The following is a 23,511-nucleotide window of genomic DNA, read 5'->3' as shown; positions in this document are numbered from 1 at the left end:
AGAGAGCGCTCTATGCTGCTCAGGGCTCCTGCAGTCTACACTGAAAACATAGAGCGCCCTCTTGTGGCTGGAGATGGTAATGTTTTCTATTGGTTCTTGGTTCTAAATAAATGTGAATGTTTTTTTCCTCTTCATGACGTATTTTTGGACTGATGCGACTTATATTCAGGTGCGACTTATAGTCCGAAAAATACGGTACATCATAACCAGATGGTCATTTCATATAAACCTTAACAGCCACTGTATTTAATTGTCTCATGCTGAATTTGAAATTGAGTGAAATCTTATTGGTCCCAAATCCTGCATTACATACATTAAGCATTATCAAATTTGTGGCAAGGTTTTTTATTTATTTTTTAGGGATGCACCGATATTATTTTTTTGGGGGGCCGATACAGATTTTAACAAACATTTATTGGTCGATACCGATATTTGTCACTTCCCCTCTTATTTGAAATTTTTGCATCAAAATAGATCGTATGGTTTTAAAGTTCAAAAAAATGCCTGCATTCATTTATACTCGCAGTTTTATTAGTGCGTCATCAAATAATTTAACATTCAGCAGGCCTACATAAATACAACAAAACAAAGGTACATATTAAATAAACAGTGCTTTTAAGGTAGGGTTAACAGTTTTCAGGTACAGAAATAAAGTAAACAAATGTAAAATAAATTATATGCATATCAATTAAATGCATATTAATCAACCTTTATTGTAACAGACTTGTGGTTTAATATTCAGAAGATTATAATTAACTTTCCGATTTGTTTCTGTATGCATTTTAATATATATATTTTTTAAGTTAAAATATAAATGAGATCTCCTTTAGGGACTCTTATTTTGACAGGTTTTCTAGTCTACGGAGCTATATGGTTAATGAAAGCGCATATATATTTATATATATATAAAAAAATAATTTTGTTTTTTTTGGTTTACTGTTCGTTTTAATAAATGTTTTGTTTGTGTAATTAACTTTGTTGATGATAATGCAACTGAGAGAGAGAGTTTAATGTGCACTTCTCATGCTGTTTCGTTTAGCTCTTATGGTGTTTTTTGGGGGAGTGGAAAAGGATGCAATAAACAATGAACATCAGTAAAGTTTTGGCCATCATTCAGACTAGGTCCGCTACACTTTAAAAGAAGTTATAAAAGTTGTTTAGTCAAGAATAGTGTGCAATCTTTTGTTATTTGATTAGTATTAAAGTGCAGACAGCAGCTCTTGGATTGTCATTATACAACTCAGTGCCTTCACGCAGTAAATTAATAAACCATCGGTTTGTTATATCAGCCTTCCTCCTTATATAGCCGATGTGCCGATGGTTGTAAATTGAGGATACATCAGTGCATCCCTATTTTTTTTGCTTTCAGTAAGTCCTGCAAACTTCTCTCTCAGGCGGTGTTATGTCTCATCTGGTTAGACTGAGGTTGCAAATGAATGTATGTCTGTTGATGTCGTGCTGGTTTGCTGTGTGTCAGGCGGCGGATGACTGTGCTAAGGCTGTGATGAGGAACCTGAGCGCTCACGGTGTGAAGCTGGTTCTGCCGTCTCTGCTGGTGGCTCTGGAGGAGGAGTCCTGGAGAACCAAAGCAGGTCTGATTCCTGATGCAGAATATTTTTGGCATTGTAGTTTTCAGGCATTTGTCTACTCGAGACATTTAATTATTATTTTATATTTTAATGTTTTTTTTTAATTAGTGTTTTTAAATATAATATATTTTATTTAAATGTTATATATTTTTTTATTTTTTTATTTGATTATTATTAGTAGTAATTATTTGTTACTTTTTTTATAGTATATTTTATTTTATGTTGATAGTTTTTTGTAATTATTATGTAATTATTAATATTATTGCTATTATTTAATAATTCATGTCATAACGTCACATAAAAATGCATAGCATTGCTTATTTTATTATTATTTTATACTGTTTTTTTAACTTCTTTTTTTTTTTTTTACATATTATGTTACATAATTTATTTTTATCTATTTTTTTATTATTCCAAGTATAGTTTTTAATTTTATGATCTTTTTTTTATTAATCGTTATCACTTTCACATCATAATTGTATTATTTTAATTGTATTATTTTATTGGTAGTATTATTTTTAATTGTTAAAAGTATAATTTTTGTTATTAGTATTATTTTGTATTGTATCTTATAAGGAAATGCAGGACATTTTTTATAATGCTTTTTCATTGTAAGATTATAATTATTATTATTTATTATTAATCATTATGAGTACTTCACATGGAAATGTATTACTTGTAATGCTCTCTTGGCTGTGTCTGTAGGCTCGGTGGAGTTGTTGGGTGCGATGGCGTACTGTGCTCCTAAACAGTTGTCCTCGTGTCTGCCGAACATCGTTCCCAAACTGACGGAGGTTTTGACCGACTCTCACGTGAAGGTGCAGAAGGCCGGTCAGCAAGCGCTCCGACAGATCGGCTCCGTCATCCGCAACCCTGAGATCCTGGGTATGAAATATTATTTGGGCTTTAACGAAAGCTTTTAAGGTTCGATCCATACATAATCACTGAACTGATATTGTGGATTTGACAGCGATCTCCCCCATCCTGCTGGACGCTTTGACCGACCCGTCTCATAAGACACATCACTGTCTGCAAACGCTGCTGGACACCAAGTTTGTGCACTTCATCGACGCTCCGTCTCTGGCTCTGATCATGCCCATCGTCCAGAGAGCGTTTCAGGACCGTTCCACCGACACACGCAAGATGGCTGCGCAGATCATCGGAAACATGTACTCGCTCACTGACCAGAAGGTGGGAAATCACACTGATGTGAACACAGCTGTCCTGTTTCATATCCTAAATATTGTGTTGAAGTCACTAATGTGTGCGCTTTAACAGGTTTAAATCCTCCACCAAAACTGGTGTCAGGAAATTTTATACTAAACTAGATTTTCAGAAAACGACTGTTTCAGGTTTTTTTTTTTTGGTTTGTATAAGCCAATAAAAACAACTTCTTTATTTTTATTTTATTTTTTAAGAAAGTAATACTTTTTTTTTTTTTAGCAAGGATGCATTAATTTGATCAAATCAATTCCATTTCAGTTAATTCTGTTGTTTTGAACTTTCCATTAATCAAAGAATCCAGAAAAAAAACATTGTTTTCAACAATGTTAATAATCAGAAGTATTTATTGAGTGGCAGATCGACAGATTAGAATGATTTCTGAAGGATCTGGAGTAGAAATGCTGAAAATTAGCTTGTTTCTAAAACAAAAACAAAAAAATTAAAGCAGTAGTGTTATAGAAATTCTAGTACTAGTAAAATTTTATTTTTCTCAGGTTTATTACTTATTCAGCAATTAATTTAGTTGTTTGGATGTTGTTTATCAGATAATGTGGCTTAAGCATTCATGTACAGTTGGATTCATTAGATGAAATAATTGTTCATTCAGATTATGTAAAATATTATTTGTATCAATATATGAAGAAATTGTTGTGGTCCAAATGTTGTGCTTGTTCCTTCTGGTGTGTAGAGCCAAAAAGTCAATGCAAACAAACAGAAAATGTATCATTAGAATAAAATGCTTTCATAAAAAAGAAAAAACAAGCCACTAGGCCTTATTGACACCATACTTTTAGATAATATCACCTCTTAACCGTGGTAAATCACTGTAACTCATTGCCTTGAGTGTCTCTTGGCATTAATATCTCTGTATGTGTTGTATTTGCTTGCAGGATCTGTCTCCGTATCTGCCCAGCGTGATTCCAGGACTCAAAGCGTCTCTGTTGGACCCCGTGCCCGAGGTATGAGCGCTTTTGAAGCCTGCTGGCATTAACTGTGTTATATGTGGATGTGGTGTTATCGGTGTCTGTCGATCAGGTGCGGACCGTGTCGGCTAAGGCTCTGGGTGCTATGGTGAAGGGAATGGGAGAGTCCAGTTTCGACGATCTGCTGCCGTGGCTCATGGAGACACTGGCGTCTGAACAGAGCTCTGTGGATCGATCCGGTGCGGCTCAAGGTGAGAGAACCATCACTCCACCATTAGAGGGCAGCAGAGAGCCACAGCACACGTATATTACACCTGCACCTGTGTGTTTTTGTCTTTTGACTTTCATGGTGTTCTCCATACCTCTTTATCTTCGTCTTTCAGGTTTGGCTGAAGTTATGGCAGCGTTAGGTGTGGAGAAGCTGGATAAACTGATGCCAGACGTGGTTCAGACGGCCAGTAAGGTGGACATCGCCTCTCATGTCAGAGACGGATACATCATGATGTTCATCTACCTCCCTCTGACCTTCGGTGACAAATTCACCCCATATGTGGGTCCCATCATTCCCTGCATCCTCAAGGTGAGACGGCACGATTGAATACTTTTAATTTCACATCGTTTTGAGTTTTGTAAGCTTTATGTAAACTCTTGAATTGTTAAAAATGTATTATTAAATGTTTATTTTAATATTAAGTAGCGGTTTACTTTCTTAATATTCAGGAAAATAAGATTTTTCTTAATAAATTCTTATTATGAATTTTTATTACTAATAAGAATGAGTCGAAGTTTAACAAACTGTTAAAAAAAGATACATTTTTTATGTAGTAAGGAAATATTTACTTAATATTTAAGAAATTAAATATTGAGTTTAATTTTATCTCTTTTTTTAAGGAACTAATATTTAGTTACTAATATTTGCTTGGGAAATATTAAGCATTTATTTTCTTAATACAAAAAATCTAATTATTGAAATGTTTTTAAGAGAGATCTTTATTTAAGAGAATTTATTCATTTTCCAAAAAAATAAATTCTGGATATGGATCAATCTATGTTTCTCAACAAAAAAAAACGTGAAAATTATATATATATTTATTTAAAACCTCTGGGTTTTTTTTTTTCAGAATTTAGCAGTAAGAAATTACTCGTCATCCAGTTTTTTATTTCAACTATGTATTCTGTTCATTTTTCTAATTGGTATGTTTCGCGGGGCCATGAAGAAATATAGAGCCGAGTATCAACAGCATAACAGTGAAAGCTAACACCATGTTTCATGATGAGATCTCCTGAAGGATAACATGTAAAGCATTAAAAGTAACGGCCCTAGTACTGAGCCTTGAGGTACTCCATACTGCACTTGTGATCCATATGATACCTCTTCATTCACTGCTACGAACTGATGGCGGTCAGATAGGTATGATTTGAACCATGCTAATGCACTTCCTCTAATGCCAACAACGTTTTCTAGTCTATTTAAAAGAATGTTGTGGTCAATACTATCAAATGCAGCACTAAGATCCAGTAGCACTAAAACAGAGATACAACTACGATCAGATGATAAGAGCAGGTCATTTGTAACTCTAACTGACTCGTTTGCTAAACTGAACATCCAATTAGAGTTCTCACATGTCCCGACAGCCCTGACTCCGATTCAACATGTTCAACATGAAAGAAGATATTTTAAAGCGTGTCGGTAACCAAACAGTTGCTGGTAGCCATTGACTTCCATAGTAGGGGGAAAAAATACAGTGGAAAATAATGGATACCAGCAAATTAATATGCTTTATGTTGTTGACTTGTTGATCTGTTTCTGTCTTTTGTTGGTTGTTTATTCTATTTATAAAGGAATATTTTCGTCATCTAGTTGTCTCTTAAGCATAGATAAACTGTTTGGTGGGTGATTGTGTGTTTGTTCAGGCTCTGGCAGATGAGAATGAGTACGTGCGAGACACAGCCCTGCGGGCCGGCCAGCGCATCATCAGTATGTACGCCGAGACTGCCATCGCTCTGCTGCTGCCAGAGCTGGAGCAGGGCCTGTTTGACGACCTCTGGAGGATCAGGTACCAAACATCCGCCCCCATCACTTCAGAAGACGGCTGCCATAGTGATGGATGCTGATGCTGAGTGTTTGTGTTCTCTTAGATTTAGCTCGGTGCAGTTGCTAGGCGACCTGCTGTTCCATATCTCCGGGGTATCGGGAAAGATGACAACAGAGACTGCATCAGAGGATGACAATTTTGGCACGGCCCAGTCGACTAAGGTAACCGTAATGAGCCTCTGGAACAGACCACAGGACAGCGTCTGATGGCCGTGCTTTCATTACAAGACCAAAATATATCCCTTACTTCCTGTTGTGTCCCAAGAAACTTTGTGTGTAAATGTTTGCAATATATTTCCCCAGGCCATTATTGGAGCGCTGGGCGCAGAGAGACGCAACCGTGTGCTTTCTGGGCTCTACATGGGCCGCTCAGACATACAGCTGGTGGTCAGACAGGCGTCTCTTCACGTGTGGAAGATCGTGGTGTCGAACACGCCTCGAACGCTACGAGAAATCCTGCCCACCCTCTTCACGCTGCTGCTGGGCTTCCTGGCCTCCACCTGCCCAGACAAGAGAACGGTACAATCCAACGACAAACTGAAGTCCCTTTTGATTTCATGGCCAGCAAAAGATGCATTTGTTTCCATGTTAACTAAATGTGTGTATTTAGCATCATACTAAGCATCTATAATTCAATGTTTGTAATAACTAGTAATAGAAAATGATGTTTTATGATGGATCAGTCCATGCTTCTCTACAGAAAAAAATTTAATGCCTCCATTGCTTACGCTGTTCACGTTAATCTGTGTTTCCAGATCGCTGCTCGTACTTTGGGAGACCTGGTGAAGAAACTAGGTGAGAAGATCCTGCCTGAAATCATTCCCATCCTGGAGGAGGGTCTGCGCTCGGATAAGAGCGACGAGAGGCAGGGTGTGTGTATCGGCCTCTGTGAGATCATGAAGTCCACCAGCAGAGACGCAGTGAGTTGGAACTGATGAAGTACGCTCAGCGGGCTCCCTCTGTTCACGTCATCATGGTGAAGCTGTGTTTTTGTGTCAGGTTCTGGTGTTCTCCGAGTCTCTGGTTCCCACCGTGCGTAAGGCCCTGTGTGATCCTCTGGAGGAGGTTCGTGAAGCGGCTGCCAAAACCTTCGAGCAGCTCCATGCCACCATCGGTCACCAGGCCCTCGACGACATCCTGCCTACACTGCTCAAACAACTGGTACTGCCTCCTTCCTACAATTAATAAGCAACAAATCCATATTAAAGGGATAATACACCCAAAAATAAAAACGTATTTACTGACCCTCAACTTGTGTAAGTTTGGTGGGTAACCAAACAGTTGCCGGTATCCATTGACTTCCATAGTATTTTTTTTCCATACTATGGCAGGCAATGGCTACCATCAACTGTTCGGTTACCAACATTCTTCAAAATATCTTTTTTTAGTGTGTGTTTTTAACAGCTGAAAGTAATTCATACAGGTTGGGGGGGTGTAAATTATTAAGTCACTTTTGGATTCAATTGGGATTAATAAATAAGAAAACAAAGATAATGCTCAGTAGATCTAATATACATATGCGTTTGGGTTTTTAATTGAAGACTCTTCTGCTCACCAAAGCTGCATTTATTTAATCAAAAATACAGTTAAAATTGTCAAATAATATTGCATTTTAAAATAACTGTTTGCGATTTGAATGTAGTGTAAATTATAATTTATTCCTGTTGATCAAAGCTGAATTTTCTGCATCATTACTCCAGTCTTTAGTGTCACATGATCCATCAGAAACATTCTTATATGCAGATTAAAAAAAACATTTCTGGTTATTTAATACATAAATACAGTACTGTTAGTTCTCTACTTCTCAATTGCCAGTTTCTATCTATCCAGTCTGCTTCAAAACAGTATGTATGGTGAATTAAAATCTGCTTGTTTTTTGTTGCAGGAGGACGAGGAGACGTCAGAGTTTGCGTTGGATGGATTGAAACAGGTCATGGCTGTGAAGAGTCGATCTGTCCTGCCTTACCTGGTGCCTAAAGTGAGTTCTCTTTACTATACTTGTGCAGAAGCAAAGATTAAAACCTTGTATATCCAGACTTTTGAATAACAAAGTATATAATAAAAGCTTAACAATGTCTTGTTAAGATGCCGTTTTGGTAAGATTAGGCTCACAAGCCTTGAAAAATCTGTCAAACTTGTGCAGCCCAATACAGAGAATAGACAGAGACTAGAACAATTCCTTGCACTTGTTTAACTGTTAAATCTGGACTCCATTCCATTAACGCTTTATTTTTCTCCTCTGTAGCTGACGGCTCCTCCTGTAAACACGCGTGTCCTGGCCTTCCTGTCTGCGGTGGCAGGAGACGCTCTGACGAAACACCTCGGGGTGATTCTGCCCGCGCTGCTCTCCTCTCTCAAAGACAAGCTGGACTCAGACGAGTGCCTGCAGGTGAACACGACAGCTGTCAATCATTACTGGTCAAACAGATTGGAATAATTAAGATTTTGAATGTTTTTGATAGGGCTGCCCTCGACTAAGGTTTTTTCTGGTCGACTAATTTTAGATGTAGTCGACTAATCACACGTTTATTAATAAACCATTTAAATCATAGTGAGCCTTTAATTGCCTACAAAGCATAATAAGCGCTCAAGTGCACTCATAAAGCTTGCCACAGCGCACTGCAGGAGCTATGATTATGAATGTGTCAGGAAAAAAAACATTAAGGAGACTTAATTAACATTTTAATAATTTGATAAACTAATGCTTTCTTTATTTTCGGTTTAAGAGATGAAGTCGGCGACAGACTCGTCATCACTGCAGTAGTGATGCGCCTGTATGCATGCTTCATAATCTGAGTATATTAGTTGTCCATTTGAATTGATTAATTTGAAAGTAGACATTTCACTCTCTATATACTTGATATATATTTTTAATGTCTGCAAGGCAAATATGTACACGAAGTTTCATGCTCGTTCACAGAGGCCGAGCCGGTTTGCTTTCTTTATTTTACAAAAGCACATTTTGTTGTCATTGTGAGTGCGTACAAATAAACATCTTTACATTCTCCGTGATTAGTCGACAATTAGGGGGCAGCCCTAGTTTTTGAAAAGAAGTCTTTTCTCCTCAATACTGATCAAAAATGAAGTATAATTTGAAATGTTATTACAATTCAAGTGTTTTCTATTTGAATGTATTTTAAACTTTAATTTATTTCATGATTTCTGAAGGATAATTCTAATATGCAGATTTGCTGCTCAATAACCATTTATTATTATTATTAATATTATCAATCTTGAAAATGGTTGTATTGCTAATTTGCTTCGTGTTGTTGTGAAAACCATGATACATTACCATTCAAAAAGTGTATATGTATATGAAAAGAAGAAAATAAATTAATACACTTACTCCGCAAAGAGCAAGTTATAAAAAAAGTGACAATAATCTTAAAATATTACAGTTGCATAAATGTTTTTTTTTTTTTATATATGCTGTTCTTTGGAACTTTCTATTCATTAAAAGAATCTTGAAAAATAAAATGTATGAAGGTTTGAACAAAAATATGAAGCAGCACAACTGTTTTCAGTTGTAATATTATTCCACAATTTTTACTGGTCTTTTTGATCAAGTAGCTAAATATAGACTGAGATATATGTGAGCAGAAAATACTTTTTTATTAAACATAAACATGCACACACTCAACTTTCTCTGCAACGGAAATGATTAGGAATCAGAATTATTTGACTGTAAATGTGATGTCTCTGGTCTCGTGCAGGAGCTGAGCAACTGTCAGGCGGTGATCCTCTCGGTGGAGGATGAAGTGGGCCAGAGAATCATCATTGAGGATCTGCTGGAGGCCACACGAGGAGCAGACGCTGGGCTGAGGCAGGCGTCCGTCACCATCCTCAACGGATACTTCTCTCGAACACGGCTGGACTACAGCGCTCACACACGCATGCTGCTGTCCGGCCTCATGCGGCTCATGAACGACCCCAACCCTGAGGTGCTCAACCAGAGCTGGGACACCATCAACTCCATCACAAAGGTGAGCGATGCTTTCATCCGTGTACATCAGTGGAACTTCTACAAGTCCTTGTCTTTACCTGGTATTATCATCTGTTTCATGTGATCCAATCGCAAGCCAGAAGAAAACGTAATTTTTCATGATCCTTTATGTGCTAGTAAGGTTGAGGTGTTTTAAATAACATCTCAGGTGTAGAATTCAGTAGCATAAACAAGTTATACACACACACACACACATATATATATGTATACATACACTCACTTTACTCATGTATTAAAGTGTTTGGAAGATAATATTACAATATTTTGCTGTATATACATTACTGTTGAGAAGTTTGGAGTCAGTGATTTTTTGTTTTTTTGTTTCAAGAATTTAATATTTTTATGCAGCAAGGAGGTAATGCATCAATCAAAAGTGATTGTGTAAAGACATTTATAATGTTAGAAAATATTTGTATATTTAAAAAAAAAACACTGTTCTTTTGAACTTTCTGTTCATCAGAGAATCCAGAAAAATTTAATTGATCAGCGTGTTTTCAGCGTTTATAATAATCAGAAATTTTGAGCAATAAATCATCATATTTTCATGATTTCTGAAGATCATGTGTTGAGTAATGATGCTGAAAATTCAGCTGCACATCACAGGAATAGATTGCATTCTACAATGCATTCATAAAAAAAAATAATAATAATAAAAAAGTTACTTAGTTGACTTGGTGATGCAGACTTTTTTTCTCCTGTATTTATTATAGTTATGCTGCTACCTGAATTTAAACGTGAAATATTACCTATATTGTTGTTTGGTCGAAACAGTTCTCATAACTTCACTGTGTTTGTGCAGAAACTGGATGCTGGCAGTCAGCTGTTCTTGATTGATGACCTACACAGGGACATTCGCTCTGCTGCCGCTGAGGTCAAAGGTCAACACCTACCTGGCTTCTGTCTGCCCAAGAAGGTAAGAATCACTTACAGAGCAAAAGTAATCTCTGATAGCACATAATCAATATGGAAGTGTTCAGAATGACTCGCTGCCTGATATTTGTGGGAAAAGAAATCTGCGGTTAGGAATCCCCAGTTAGACGACATATGACAAAAAATAACTTTTCATTCTTTGACTCATTATTTGACAGGACAGCCAACAGTTTTTACACAAGTTTCAAAATGCAAAACAACAGTTTTTATTGTAAAGATTATAACTGGGTGTCACTTGCTGAATAAAACCGAAAAAAAAAAAACATTTCATATACTATATTTATTAGGTTGTAGTGGTAAGTAAAAAAGCATGTTTGTGGCAGTAACAAGAAAAGCAAAGTCTTCCATTCCAGCAATTCTTTATGAAAATCAAAGTTTTATTATTGTAAACAAACTATTGAAATCTTTGTAAGTGAATAATAAGAATAAACTTGAACGGAGTAATAAATTTACTAAAAAAAAAAATTATATATAAAGCTAAATATAATTATTAACATTTTATATATTGAATAAAAGTGTCTGCTAAATGCATAAATTATGTATTTTAATTTAAATTTAATAAAAAAATTTAAAGTGTGTATTGAAAGATTATTTGTTTTTAATTAACTTTGGTTGGATGTATTTGGAATCAACTGTAGGCAACTGTACTTTGTTCACAATAGTGTGAAACAACTGGCCCATATAATCAGCCTCTTAGGTCAACATCAAGTCATTGAATGGGCTCTCCATGGGAGAGATCCTTTTAAGTCACCAAAAGGTTACACTATCATTGTCTCTCCATGGGGTGTTATTGTATTGTTTATAGCACATTTGTTAACAGGTATAAAGGTCTGTTCTCACAGACAGTACTTTGGGTTAAGATTGTATGAAGGATGACATGATAACATCACTGCTGAAGAACTGCTACACTGCTACCTTCAATAAATTCTTCTCCCCACAAGAACTTTGATCAAGCTTACTTATTTTATGTATTAGAGAAATCTAGTACATTGGCGAGCCACCCAAACTACTGCTCAGCCAAATACAGCAAAATCTAACAATTTGGCGGAGCCAGCCAGGAGGGACTGACAAGAAGAGAACTCACCAATTGCAACAAGAAGTGAACAAAAGAGTTTTGGAAATTCTACAGTTTTTGTGTTGAAGATCAACAGACCGCATCTGTGGACATAAGTTATTTGAATCAACTTGATCCTTTCTCAAAGATTCTAATTTGGTGAGTGAAACTATCAGCTCTCTAAAAGAACTTAAAAGAACACTTTTTCATAAGTAAGCAGATCATTTGATGTGTGTAGTGTAACCATAATAACCAGTGTAGCACTGTTTAAGAAATGTTTGGCTTAGGCCTTTCTCTTGAGTCTGTAGGAACCTTTTAAATGATTTAGTTAATTCTCCTGAGACTGTAGGAGCTATAGAAAAAGTGTTTATAGCTTGGTCCAGTCCTCTTGAGTCTATAAGAATCATTCAAGAAAGAGGTTTAGTCCGTTCTCGTGAGACTGTAGGAGCCATAGATGTGTAGTTATAGGCTTAATCCTGTTCTCTGGAGTCTGTAGGAATTGTTTAAGAAACAATTTAGTCCGTTCATCAAGAGACTGTAGTAGCAGAGGCTTGGTCCTTTCTCTTTATGTCTGTAGGAATTGTTTAAGAAACAATTTAGTCCGTTCATAAAGAGATTGTAGAAGCAGAGGCTTGGTCCGTTCTCTTTTTGTCTGTAGGAATTGTGTGAAAGAAACAATTTAGACCAGTAATCAAGAGACTGTAGAAGCAAGGGCTTGGTACTTTCTGCTTGTATCTGTAGGAATTGTTTAAGAAACAGTTTAGTCCAGTAATCAAGAGATTGTAGAAGCAGAGGCTTAGTCCGTTCTCTTTTTCTTTGTAGAAATTGTGTAAAAAAACAATTTAGTCCATTTCTCCAGAGACTGTAGGAGTCATAGATAGAATTGGGACTGATGTTGCTGCAAGAATTGGGAATTCTTGACTGGGTGCTAATTCAGTAGCCACTAATGTAGATTTAAATTAATGTTCAAACCGAATTAGAAAATGATGGCATAAAACCATGAAACTATAAGTTTGTTTGCCTTCCATAAAATTACAGAAAAAAAAAAAATATATTTAATGTAAATTGTCTAAGGGACAAATTTGAAAAAGGCATTCAGCCTTCTGAGCTAGAACTCAATTCAGACATTAAACAAGGAAAATTAGCCTGAATGTAAATGTTTCGTTTTAAATGGAAGATTGAAAACTAAGCTGAGCTTTTAAACTAATGATTTGTCTGTGTAACTGAAAATGGTCAGTCTAACAGACTGCTGTGAATTTAAATCTGAATAAGTACCTTTAACAGTTCTAACACCTTGTGTTCTGTTTTCACACCTCTGAGGGCACTTTTCCTGTATTCGCCATGGCTGAGTCTGCACAAAACAAAGGCAATAGTCATGCATTGAGGCCAACAACAGAAAGACATGGAACAGAACCTCCAAATGTTACCATTGATCAGATGTTGGAGAATCTGAATGCATATCTGGACAAAAGGCTGGGACTGAGGAAGTGCCATGATGACATCTGCCAGAAGTACAGCATCAAGTACTCAGAGAGTGGACTATGGGCTTTGCCGGACATTAAAAGGGCTTATGGAAAGATGCAGCGCTTAAGGACATACACCAACAGAGATGGCTTGTCTGTAATTTTGCTCAAACAAATTCGACAGCATCTACAGAGATGTGAAACTGACAAATTACAACATGAGAAAAAAGCAGAGAAAGCAAAGGTTCGAGCATTGGCTGAACAATTACAGACTGTAAAGAAGGACAAAGAAAGACTGTTACATCAGAATGACAAGTTGTTAACTTTGCTCTCCAAACGACTGGAATCAAAAGCTTCAAGCAGCTCTGATAACAGTGATGCAGATATCAACACACATACTGAAATTACAAAGGACAAACTGAAGGTTAGACTTGCTCCTGTAATTATTAAGAACAGAAGAACTGAAACTGAAAATGAAGAGGAGTATGAGGAAGATGGTGAACGACGAACTCGCACAGTAAAAAAGGTAATAAAGAAATATGTTCCATACAGAACATACCAGCCAGCTACTCCAGAGCAAGTTGACAAATGGTCAAAAGAATTGCCAGATGTGTACAAGCAACCACGGAAAGTATGGCAATTTCTTCAACGCTTGCAGAAAATCTACAATTTACATCCACTGGACAGTGTGATGATTGTTAATGTGAACTTAAGAGACAATGACCAACAACGACTTACAGAAAGTGTTGAAAGAAGGATTGGTGAATCTCAAGAAAACATTGAAGCTGGATGGGAAGCGGTTCAAACCTTCTTATTTGAACTGAAACCTGCAGAGGTTAATTGGGCTAAAATTACCTCTTGTGTGCAGAAGACAGGAGAAAGTGTTGCAGAATTTGAAGAACGCTTCAGACAAACTTGGATGGAACATGCTGGTTTGAACAACAACATTGAAGAACTCTGTGAAGACACTAGCATCCCTTTTAAAACCATATTTGTGAATGGACTGAAACCTGAGGTTTCTAAAACTCTTAAAATCAGGTATGATGACTGGGACAGCACTGGAACAACATTTATGCAGATTGTAGAATGGTCAGCAAAGATTGAAAGAACACAGGAAGTCGATCTCAGAGTTTTACAATCCAAAACCTTGTCATACAACAACAGGACAATGGGATACGAAAAAAGTGAATATCAGAGACACTCAAGAGAGAAAACTCAGGAAAGATTTAGACATTGCAACGAGGAAGGACACTGGATTCGTGATTGTAAGCTGAGTTTGAGACAAAGTGATGACGACCACCTGTTGAAGAGGTTTCAGCAGTTGACAGCCAAACAAAAACAGACTCTGCTAAATGCTGTGGAGCCACAGGGAAACTGAAGAACCTCTCTCTGCAGCACCAGCTAGTGACATCTTATCCAAAAGCTGATGGACTCCATGAAACCTCAACAACTGAAGCCACAGAGGATGTCCTAGTAGACAGTGCTGCTAAACAAGCCGTAAAGGAGAGAGGTAAACATGCAGCGGCATTAAGACAACTTCAGCAAAACTCACAAACTGTTCTACATAGTAAACAGATTCAAATTGAATTGGCCAGGAAACAATCATCATTGTTAATGGAAGATGTAAAAAAACATGATGACAACCGATGCCTTAAGGAAAACCACAAGGAAAATGGACTATGCCCTTTTGAACATGTCACAGGCCGGCCCATGTCCACTGAAAATCTAACATCTGACAGCCTTGTCCAAACTGATGAAAGACTCAGTCTGGCAGTACACAATGCCAAGAATCAAGTTTTGGCACCTCCAAAAGGGAGCCATGGTTTAGTGCCCAACAAATGGGTAAAGATTAAAAAAACTGATGTGTCGCAACAAGAATACAGATGGGAAAGACCAATTGAGGATCTTTTAGTAACTGACACAGCAGTTAAGGCACAGGGAAACAATGAGTGGATTGATGTGAATTTGCCTAGAGATGAGGGATAGATGGCAGTAGTGTTTTTCAGAGTCCAAATATGGTGGGACTAGAGTTTTTAGGCTCTAGCTTGTCGCCTGAGGACGAAGACATGAACATTTCACCACTGATAAACACTGTAGTGTCCTGCCAACATTAAATAGGGACAGTTATATTGGTAATTAGGCATATTTTGTTTAAACTATTTCTTTGGAAAGATTTGTTTCCCTTTTCTCTGGTGTGATTGTAGGTGTCCCAGCGTTTCAGAGGATGAGCAAAGATATCCAACGCTTGGACCAAACTGCACTGGCCACCTAGATAAACATGCCTTAACATCCACAGAACACAACAACATTCGTCACTTCCACAAGATCGCAACATTAAAATAAAAAAGAACTTTGGCATTAAAGATAATGCAAACCTCACCATGAACTCTTATTCTGTCATCTTAAGTAAGGGAGCCTGTATGCAGCATTCTGTATTCATGATTACTGAAAAGTATTGCAAGAAGGAACCTGTATACAGCATGTGTACATGACTACTAAAATTATAACTGTTTTGTATGTTCTTTCTATTATGTGTGATCAAAAATGATCAAAGGGGGGATTGAAAGATTATTTGTTTTTAATTAACTTTGGTTGGATGTATTTGGAATCAACTGTAGGCAACTGTACTTTGTTCACAATAGTGTGAAACAACTGGCCCATATAATCAGCCTCTTAGGTCAACATCAAGTCATTGAATGGGCTCTCCATGGGAGAGATCCTTTTAAGTCACCAAAAGGTTACACTATCATTGTCTCTCCATGGGGTGTTATTGTATTGTTTATAGCACATTTGTTAACAGGTATAAAGGTCTGTTCTCACAGACAGTACTTTGGGTTAAGATTGTATGAAGGATGACATGATAACATCACTGCTGAAGAACTGCTACACTGCTACCTTCAATAAATTCTTCTCCCCACAAGAACTTTGATCAAGCTTACTTATTTTATGTATTAGAGAAATCTAGTACATTGGCGAGCCACCCAAACTACTGCTCAGCCAAATACAGCAAAATCTAACAGTATATATATATATATATATATATATATACAAAAGCAAAGTGTTTTTTTAATACAGGATAGTTTGCAAACTTAAAAATGTTATGTACAAATTAAAACCCAAATCAAATTAAAGCGAAATTGAAAATAATTTACAAAATTACAACAACAACAACAAAAAAATTAGAATTAACATAAAAAAGCTCATTCAAAATGCTAATAATAAGTGCCGTAATAGTATAGGAATGATCCTGCAGTCATGTACATGCTGTGTGTGTTTCCTCAGGGAGTGACGTGTATTCTCCCCGTGCTGAGGGAGGGTGTGCTGACAGGAAGTCCGGAGCAGAAGGAGGAAGCGGCTCGTGCGCTGGGCGGAGTCATTAAGCTGACATCAGCGGAGGCTCTGCGGCCCTCTGTGGTCAGCATCACCGGACCCCTCATCCGTATACTGGGAGACCGATTCTCTTGGAATGTGAAGACGGCTCTGCTGGAGACGCTCACTCTGCTGCTGGCCAAAGTCAGTGTCCCTCACACCTCTGTCCTGATGCTGATGAAGAGACTCATAACTCACGCTCACATCTCCTCTCTCGTGCGCAGGTGGGCATCGCTCTAAAACCCTTCCTGCCGCAGCTCCAGACCACCTTCCTGAAGGCCCTGCAGGACTCCAGCCGCGCCGTGAGGCTGCGGGCGGCCGAGTCTCTGGGTCAGCTGGTCTCCATACACACTAAAGTAGATCCACTGTTCACAGAACAGCTGACGGCCATACGCAACGCAGAGGACTCTGGAGTCAGGTGAGGAAAACAAATGCACACTTCTGCAGCACTTACAGTACTGTATAGAAAAATAGTGTCTTCTGCTCAACACGGCGGCATTTATTTGATCAAAAATGCAGTAAAATCTGAAATATTGTGAACATATTATTACACTTTAAAATAGCCATTTTCTGTTTGAATATACTTTAAAATATAATTTATTTCTATGATGCAAAGATGCATTTTCAGCATCATTACTCCAGTCTTCAGTGTCTCTGCTGCTCAAGAAACATAATATCAATAAAGTAATTAAATTATCATCAAAGTTAAACATAGGTGTGCTGCTTAAGGTTTAAGAAAACCTTGATTCATTTTTTTTTTTAGGATTCTTTGATGGATAGAAAGTCCAAAAGAGCAGCATTTATTTTTGTACTTTCACTTTTGGTAAATTTAATGCATCTGTGCTAATAAAAGTATAGATTTTCTTACCAAGTAGATTAATATGAAATATTGGTTTAAGTAATTTTCTTAGGTTATAATAAACAGTGCAGAAGTGATGAGAAACGAAACTAAAACTATGCAGGAAATAGTATTTGTGTACTGGTGCAATGAGCAATTTTACCGTTAAATGCTTATTATAACAGAATGACACCAATCAGATTTAAGTTTCCCAGATACTGACACATTTGTGGCCACCCCTGAACAAATAAAAGTTTTTTTGAAAGTTTTTTATTTTTTTAATCAAACATTAACTAGCTGGCGGTAGCTAATCATTCATAAATGCTATAGTTTTTGCCAAATTAATTAGTCACCTAGTATTAATGATCAGTAGCTCTTGCTCATAATAAAGGTTTCTGTTGTATCTTCTGTAGAGAAGTTATTTTGTGCTCGTCAGTCACTCTGTTATTGTCTTTATTCTGCAGGGAGACCATGTTGCAGGCCCTGCGCTTCGTCATCCAGGGGGCAGGGTCAAAGGTCGACCCCTCCATCAGGAAGAACATCACCACCACACTGCTGGGCATGCTGGGACATGATGAGGTACAGCTACTAGTTAAGGTTATTATGGATAACTAAAATTAAAAACATTTTTTAAAAGTGAATAAAAGCAGGTTGCACAGCCAACGTGTCTCATTTTCATTTAATTTAACCCCGAAATAACTAAAACAAAATTAATCAAAACTATATAGACATATTAAAAGTAAATAAAAAACTAAAACTTATAAAAATGTCAAAAATACATCAAAATATATAGGACTTTAAATAAAGTAAAAATTGAAAATAAAAGCTATAGTATCTTGCTACTACAATAACTCTGCTTGTATTGCTTTTTTTGTATACTCATATAAATGTAATCATTTTAATCGTTCTTGTGTTGAGTAAACATTATATTGTGTGTGTATATATGCATCAATTTGAAATAATTAAATATATTATAAATAGACATATTGCTATCAGAATATAATATGTTAGTCCTAATAAAGATGATACTTAGTGATTGTCTGTATATATAAATGCATGCATGCATGCATACAGAAATACTTAAAGATTGTCTATTTATAATGTGTGTGCTTGTGCATGTGTGTGTGAAATATTAATTTATATTTAAATGTAGGCCTACTGACATTTATGAATATATAATATATTACTCATACTATTCTATGTTTGAAGTCATGCAAGAATCTGCATGTGATCTTTTGTCTTTAAAACAGTAACTAACACAGGATGTGGTTGTGAGAGTGTCTTATTGTTCCCTTCCCTCTGTGTGTGTGTGTGTGTGTGTAGGATGCCACGAGAATGGCCTCTGCAGGCTGTGTTGGCGAGCTGTGTGCCTTCCTGTCAGAAGAGGAGCTGAAGAGTGTGTTACAGCAGCATGTCCTCGGTAAGATCACACACATCTCGGGTCTGCCGGTGCTTTGGGATGAGATGCATCAATAAAAGCACTTCAATCTAGAACTGAATCCTCTCGTGTGATCTGTTTGTCTGCAGCGGATGTGTCTGGCGTGGACTGGATGGTGCGTCACGGCCGTAGTTTGGCTCTGGCCATCGCGGTGAAGTCCGCTCCTGATCGGCTGTGTTCGGAGGAGTACAGCTCGTCTGTGCTGGAGGCCGTCTTATCCAGCGCCACCGCAGACAGAGTAAGACACCGCAGTGAATCAGCAGAAAATACAACTCTCGTGGTAACCCAGGGAGGCCAAAAAAATGCCTGTGTTTAGGGCCAAATAAATCTTAAAATGTTATGAATATTCAAACGGTTGTTCATTGCTCAGACCTTTAAAACGTTCCGGGTTCTTCCTCATAGAAGCTAATTGCAGCAGCTTTTCATACAGAATAAAGCTCAGGGGAAATACAGAATTAAACTGTTGTCATTTCAAGTACAGGAAAAAAGAAACCAAGGGAATGGAAAAATAGTTGTCTCCAGACTATTGTCCCTGTTCTGATTTCTAAAATATAAAATTAAGAACTTTTAAATAATTTATTTAAAAATTTTAATATATTAAAAATCTTAAAGCAATGTTTTTTTTTTCATGACATTTAGTGCAGGCAATCAAATCTTTACATGACTGAATAAATTGTATAGTTTTGTATGTTTTAAAGTGCTCCTATTTTGAGTAATGAAAGGCTCATATTTAAGTTTTGGGAGTCTCCAACAACAGGTTGGCATGCATGCAAGGTCAAAAAACACTTTCATTGTTTTAAAATATGATAAGATGATAAATCATAAATACACAAAACAATTTATCATGTTCAGTATGGTCTGAAAAATCTGGACATTTTAGTATGGAAAATTATAGAACTTGAAATGGAACCCTGGAAGCCTGTGATGTCATTCAACATCAGCCAATGAGATTAGAGCTTATGGTTTTCACAAGATCTTGCAGGTTTTTTTAATTTATTTTTTACAATGCATTCATGAACGCTCTGTTATGCAACTGTGGTGCAAACATTTGATTCGTGTGTGTGTGTGTGTGTGTGTGTGTGTGTTTTCTGCAGATCCCCATCGCCTGCAGCGGCATCAGAGCCATGGGTTACTTGATGAGACACCAGCTCCGCTCAGGAGGACCGGAGAGCATCTCTCCGCGCATCATCACACAGTTCATCAAGGTGAGCCTCCTCCAGCATTCACTGAGACAAACCGCCTGCTGTACACTAATATACAGAGGACTGTAGTGTGTTTAGTAACAATTATCAATACATTTGTTACAGTTTTTAATAATCTTTGTTAGCATTAGTTAATAAAAATACAGCTGGTTATTGTTAGTAATGTTAACTAGGGTCCAATAAGTAATAGTCAATGTTAAATTTAACATGAAAAATGCTTCAGATGCATTGTTATTTAGTTTATCACTATATTTTTTCTGGGTCATGAGAGCATTTTGCATTATGGGATATAAATTGTCATGTAGTGTAGGGCTGGATAATATGGACAAGAATATTATTTTATTTCATAACATTCAAAATTGATGTCGAAATATTCATGTAATAATATTAATAGGGAAGGAGATGCATTTGACGTATTTCTTAGACCTCAAAATTGAATATAACTAGTTTGAGTAAACTAAGTTTATAGATGCATGGAGTTAATTGTAATTTTATCCTTATTTAGTGCACATTTATAATTAAAAAGGTAAGATGAATCCATAAAACTTCTACGGTTTAATCAATGTTTTACGATGTAAACAAATGTTAACGTAGCAATTCTTTTTCAGTTTTTATTTTTCTTGTCAAATGAGGTGCTGCACAAGAAAAGTTGTATAGTGTAAATATGTATACTTAAAAAATCTTGATTATATATTCCTTCATTCTAAAAAATAGTTTGATTACGTTTACCTTACAATAGTAATATATTTCTGGCATAATTTCCACGAAATGTTGAAAATGACTTTTTCAAACTTTTGTCAATGTCATGGACTTAATGTTGTTTTGATAAATTGGTTTATCATACAGCCCTATCTGGATATGTTCCATACATAATATTCCACAAGGTGTTTTTGTACACATTGTGAACAAACTCAAACATCCTCCCACAGTGTCTGCAGAACCAGTCGAGTGACATTCGTCTGGTGACGGAGCGCGTGCTCTGGTGGGTGTGTAAGGAGGCGGAGACCCCCGCTCTGGAGCCCAGTCTGGTCAAACCGCTCATCAAAGCCCTGCTGGACAACACCAAGGACAAGAACACCAGCGTCCGAGCACAGAGCGAACACACGCTCGTCAGCCTGCTGCGGCTGCGCCAGGGAGAAGACGGCATGCAGGTCAGTCCTCGCTCCATGCTGCTTTCTTCCATGTACCATAAAAAATTATGTTTGTTTCTGTAAATTATCTAAGTGTATGTAAAAAAGTCTATTTTTTGTGATTAAAGGTAATGCATGCCTGAATCAAAAGAACAAAACAATATTACCTAATATATATATATATATATACATTTCTCATTGTTCAATTTTCACATCAGATAAAAAATATATCCAACTCTTCAAGTTTTGTGCACATTTTAAGATTTTAGGCACATGTTGCCATTTCCATCCAGCCGTTTTATGTAATCTCAATTTGCATAAATAATGTGGATGGACATAGCTTCTGATGAAGGGTGATTTTGTTGAAAGTGTTGGGTAATGTTTTTTGCTCCTTAAATCAGTAGCTAATCGTCACTTTTTATGGAAAATAATGCATTGTTACTTTTTTCACCTGAATTTGACTTTAATAACAAAATCTGGAAATACTTTTTGACCCAAAAAGTGAACTGAATGAACCTCAGGTTAAAGAAAGTGCCTCTGAACCTCAATCCAGATTTGTGGGAACATGGGAATAGGCCACAGGGAGAGCTGTCAGTGAATAAATAGGAAAACAAAGTAAATGGCATTAATTATTTGAAAAAGTAACTCTATTTCATTGTAAATTTAAAAGTAATGCATTACTTTACTAGTTACTTGGGAAAAGTAATCTGATTACATAACTAGCATTACTTGTAATGCGTTATTGAAGTACGTTTTACAAGAAAATGTGACCCTGGAGCACAAAAGCAATCTGAAGTCTCTGGGGTACATTTGTTGCTATTGCCAAAAATACATTGTATGGGTCAAAATTACAGATTTTTATTTTATGCCAAAAATCATTAGGATATTAAGTAAAGATCATGTTCCATGAAGATATTTTTTCCATTTATTACCATAAATGTATCTGCATTTCTAAGACTTTAATTTGAACAACTTTAAAGGCGATTTTCAGATTCCAGATTTTCAAATAGTTGTATCTCAGCCAAATATTGTCCGATCCTAACAAACCACATCAATGGAAAGCTTATATCAATCTCTATTACGAGAAATTTATCCTTATGTGGTAACAAATAGTTTTTCAGTCTTTCTACTTCAGAATTTCACATTTAATGTGCCACTTTGTAATTATTTGTGAAACTTATGAGTAAAAACTGTTTGTTAAAGTCATTTTTGTTTTCAGTTTGGACGACAAAAGATGATGTCGTGCAGAATATCCACAGCTTTTTCCATTCAATAAAACCAGACTTGTGATTAAAAAAAAAAACACCTTAAAAGCCACCACTTAAACAATACGTCTCCTAACTAATCATGGCACAGCACTTGGAGTAACATCTGCGTGTGTAAATTGGTTTCAGAGCATCAGTGCGATCCTGGACTCGGCCAGTAACGAGCTGCTGTCAGAATGTTACCGCAGATCCTTGAAGAAGATCTCCAGCCTTCCCGACTCCAACGAAGAGATCGACGACACCATCCTGACATGATGGACCGCTTCAGCTGATCTGAATCCAGTCCTGTAGCCGCTGCTGTTCTCAGAGATCCTGCATCTGCCACACACACACACACACACACACACTCTCTCTCTCCTCACGCTAGCTTTGACTCGTGTCATTTACGCCACAAGGCAAGCCTGGGAAAGTATTTATTGTGCTGAGCCCCTAAAATCATCATCTGAAATCTGCTTTGTCCTTAATTGGCTATCAATTTGTAAATGTATATTTTTCGTTTGGTTTTCTTCTGAAAGATGAAGTATTAATTTGTGCCAATTCTTTTCAAACATTGATGTTCTGATGCCCTTTTATATTTCGTTTTGGATAGTTTAGCAGTTTCTCGCTGTTGTAATTGATTTCTCTGTGTGTGAGAAAGACAAGTGAGCCATTAACAACCCAAAGGATGTGATGCTGATTTTCCAATTAGCGCTTTGTCCTGTAATAATGGTTGTATGAATTATTAGAAAGTGAGAACCTTGATTTAATAAACGGTTTGATTTAAAATGTTCATGTTTTTATTCCTGTTCAACATTTAATTAATCTTTATAAGATCTGAAAACTCGTAATTAGTTATAACTAAAGTATAATTTTTCAAGAGAAATCACCGATGATATGAATCATAAGATTCGCGAACCCGCTCCGAAGCATAGACAGTAAAAGAAATGGACACAGCGAACCCATTGGATTCAACGGAGACAAGTGAAGTCAATTAAGCCCCTTTCACATT

At 36.8% G+C, this 23,511-nt stretch overlaps 1 protein-coding gene across 5 annotated transcripts in view; it reads left to right on the top strand.

The window, feature by feature from the left end:
• LOC113106947 (eIF-2-alpha kinase activator GCN1) overlaps positions 1-23,288 on the top strand; it is a 50,863-nt gene extending 27,575 nt beyond the window's left edge. For 2 of the 5 annotated variants that reach the window (XM_026269014.1, XM_026269013.1), the window contains exons 36-58: positions 1,478-1,592; positions 2,295-2,474; positions 2,560-2,780; positions 3,704-3,772; positions 3,849-3,987; positions 4,120-4,316; positions 5,651-5,793; positions 5,876-5,993; positions 6,135-6,350; positions 6,587-6,751; positions 6,831-6,992; positions 7,717-7,809; positions 8,077-8,220; positions 9,545-9,814; positions 10,634-10,747; positions 16,564-16,794; positions 16,875-17,068; positions 17,953-18,067; positions 18,812-18,908; positions 19,016-19,164; positions 20,021-20,131; positions 21,058-21,279; positions 22,653-23,288. In XM_026269014.1, coding sequence (XP_026124799.1) covers positions 1,478-1,592; positions 2,295-2,474; positions 2,560-2,780; positions 3,704-3,772; positions 3,849-3,987; positions 4,120-4,316; positions 5,651-5,793; positions 5,876-5,993; positions 6,135-6,350; positions 6,587-6,751; positions 6,831-6,992; positions 7,717-7,809; positions 8,077-8,220; positions 9,545-9,814; positions 10,634-10,747; positions 16,564-16,794; positions 16,875-17,068; positions 17,953-18,067; positions 18,812-18,908; positions 19,016-19,164; positions 20,021-20,131; positions 21,058-21,279; positions 22,653-22,778 — 3,591 coding nt within the window. In that variant the 3' untranslated portion in view covers positions 22,779-23,288. Of the gene's footprint in view, positions 1-1,477; positions 1,593-2,294; positions 2,475-2,559; positions 2,781-3,703; positions 3,773-3,848; positions 3,988-4,119; positions 4,317-5,650; positions 5,794-5,875; positions 5,994-6,134; positions 6,351-6,586; positions 6,752-6,830; positions 6,993-7,716; positions 7,810-8,076; positions 8,221-9,544; positions 9,815-10,633; positions 10,748-11,739; positions 15,622-16,563; positions 16,795-16,874; positions 17,069-17,952; positions 18,068-18,811; positions 18,909-19,015; positions 19,165-20,020; positions 20,132-21,057; positions 21,280-22,652 lie in introns of those variants that run through there. The other 3 variants (XR_003292602.1, XR_003292603.1, XM_026269015.1) reach the window with 3 other exon arrangements.
• Positions 23,289-23,511: the final 223 nt, after the last annotated feature.

The sequence above is a fragment of the Carassius auratus genome, chromosome 8 (assembly GCF_003368295.1).
Source record: "Carassius auratus strain Wakin chromosome 8, ASM336829v1, whole genome shotgun sequence".
Classification (NCBI taxonomy): domain Eukaryota; kingdom Metazoa; phylum Chordata; class Actinopteri; order Cypriniformes; family Cyprinidae; genus Carassius; species Carassius auratus.
The sequence above is the reverse complement of the archived record's forward strand: the minus strand, read 5'-3'. Positions and strand labels throughout refer to the sequence as shown.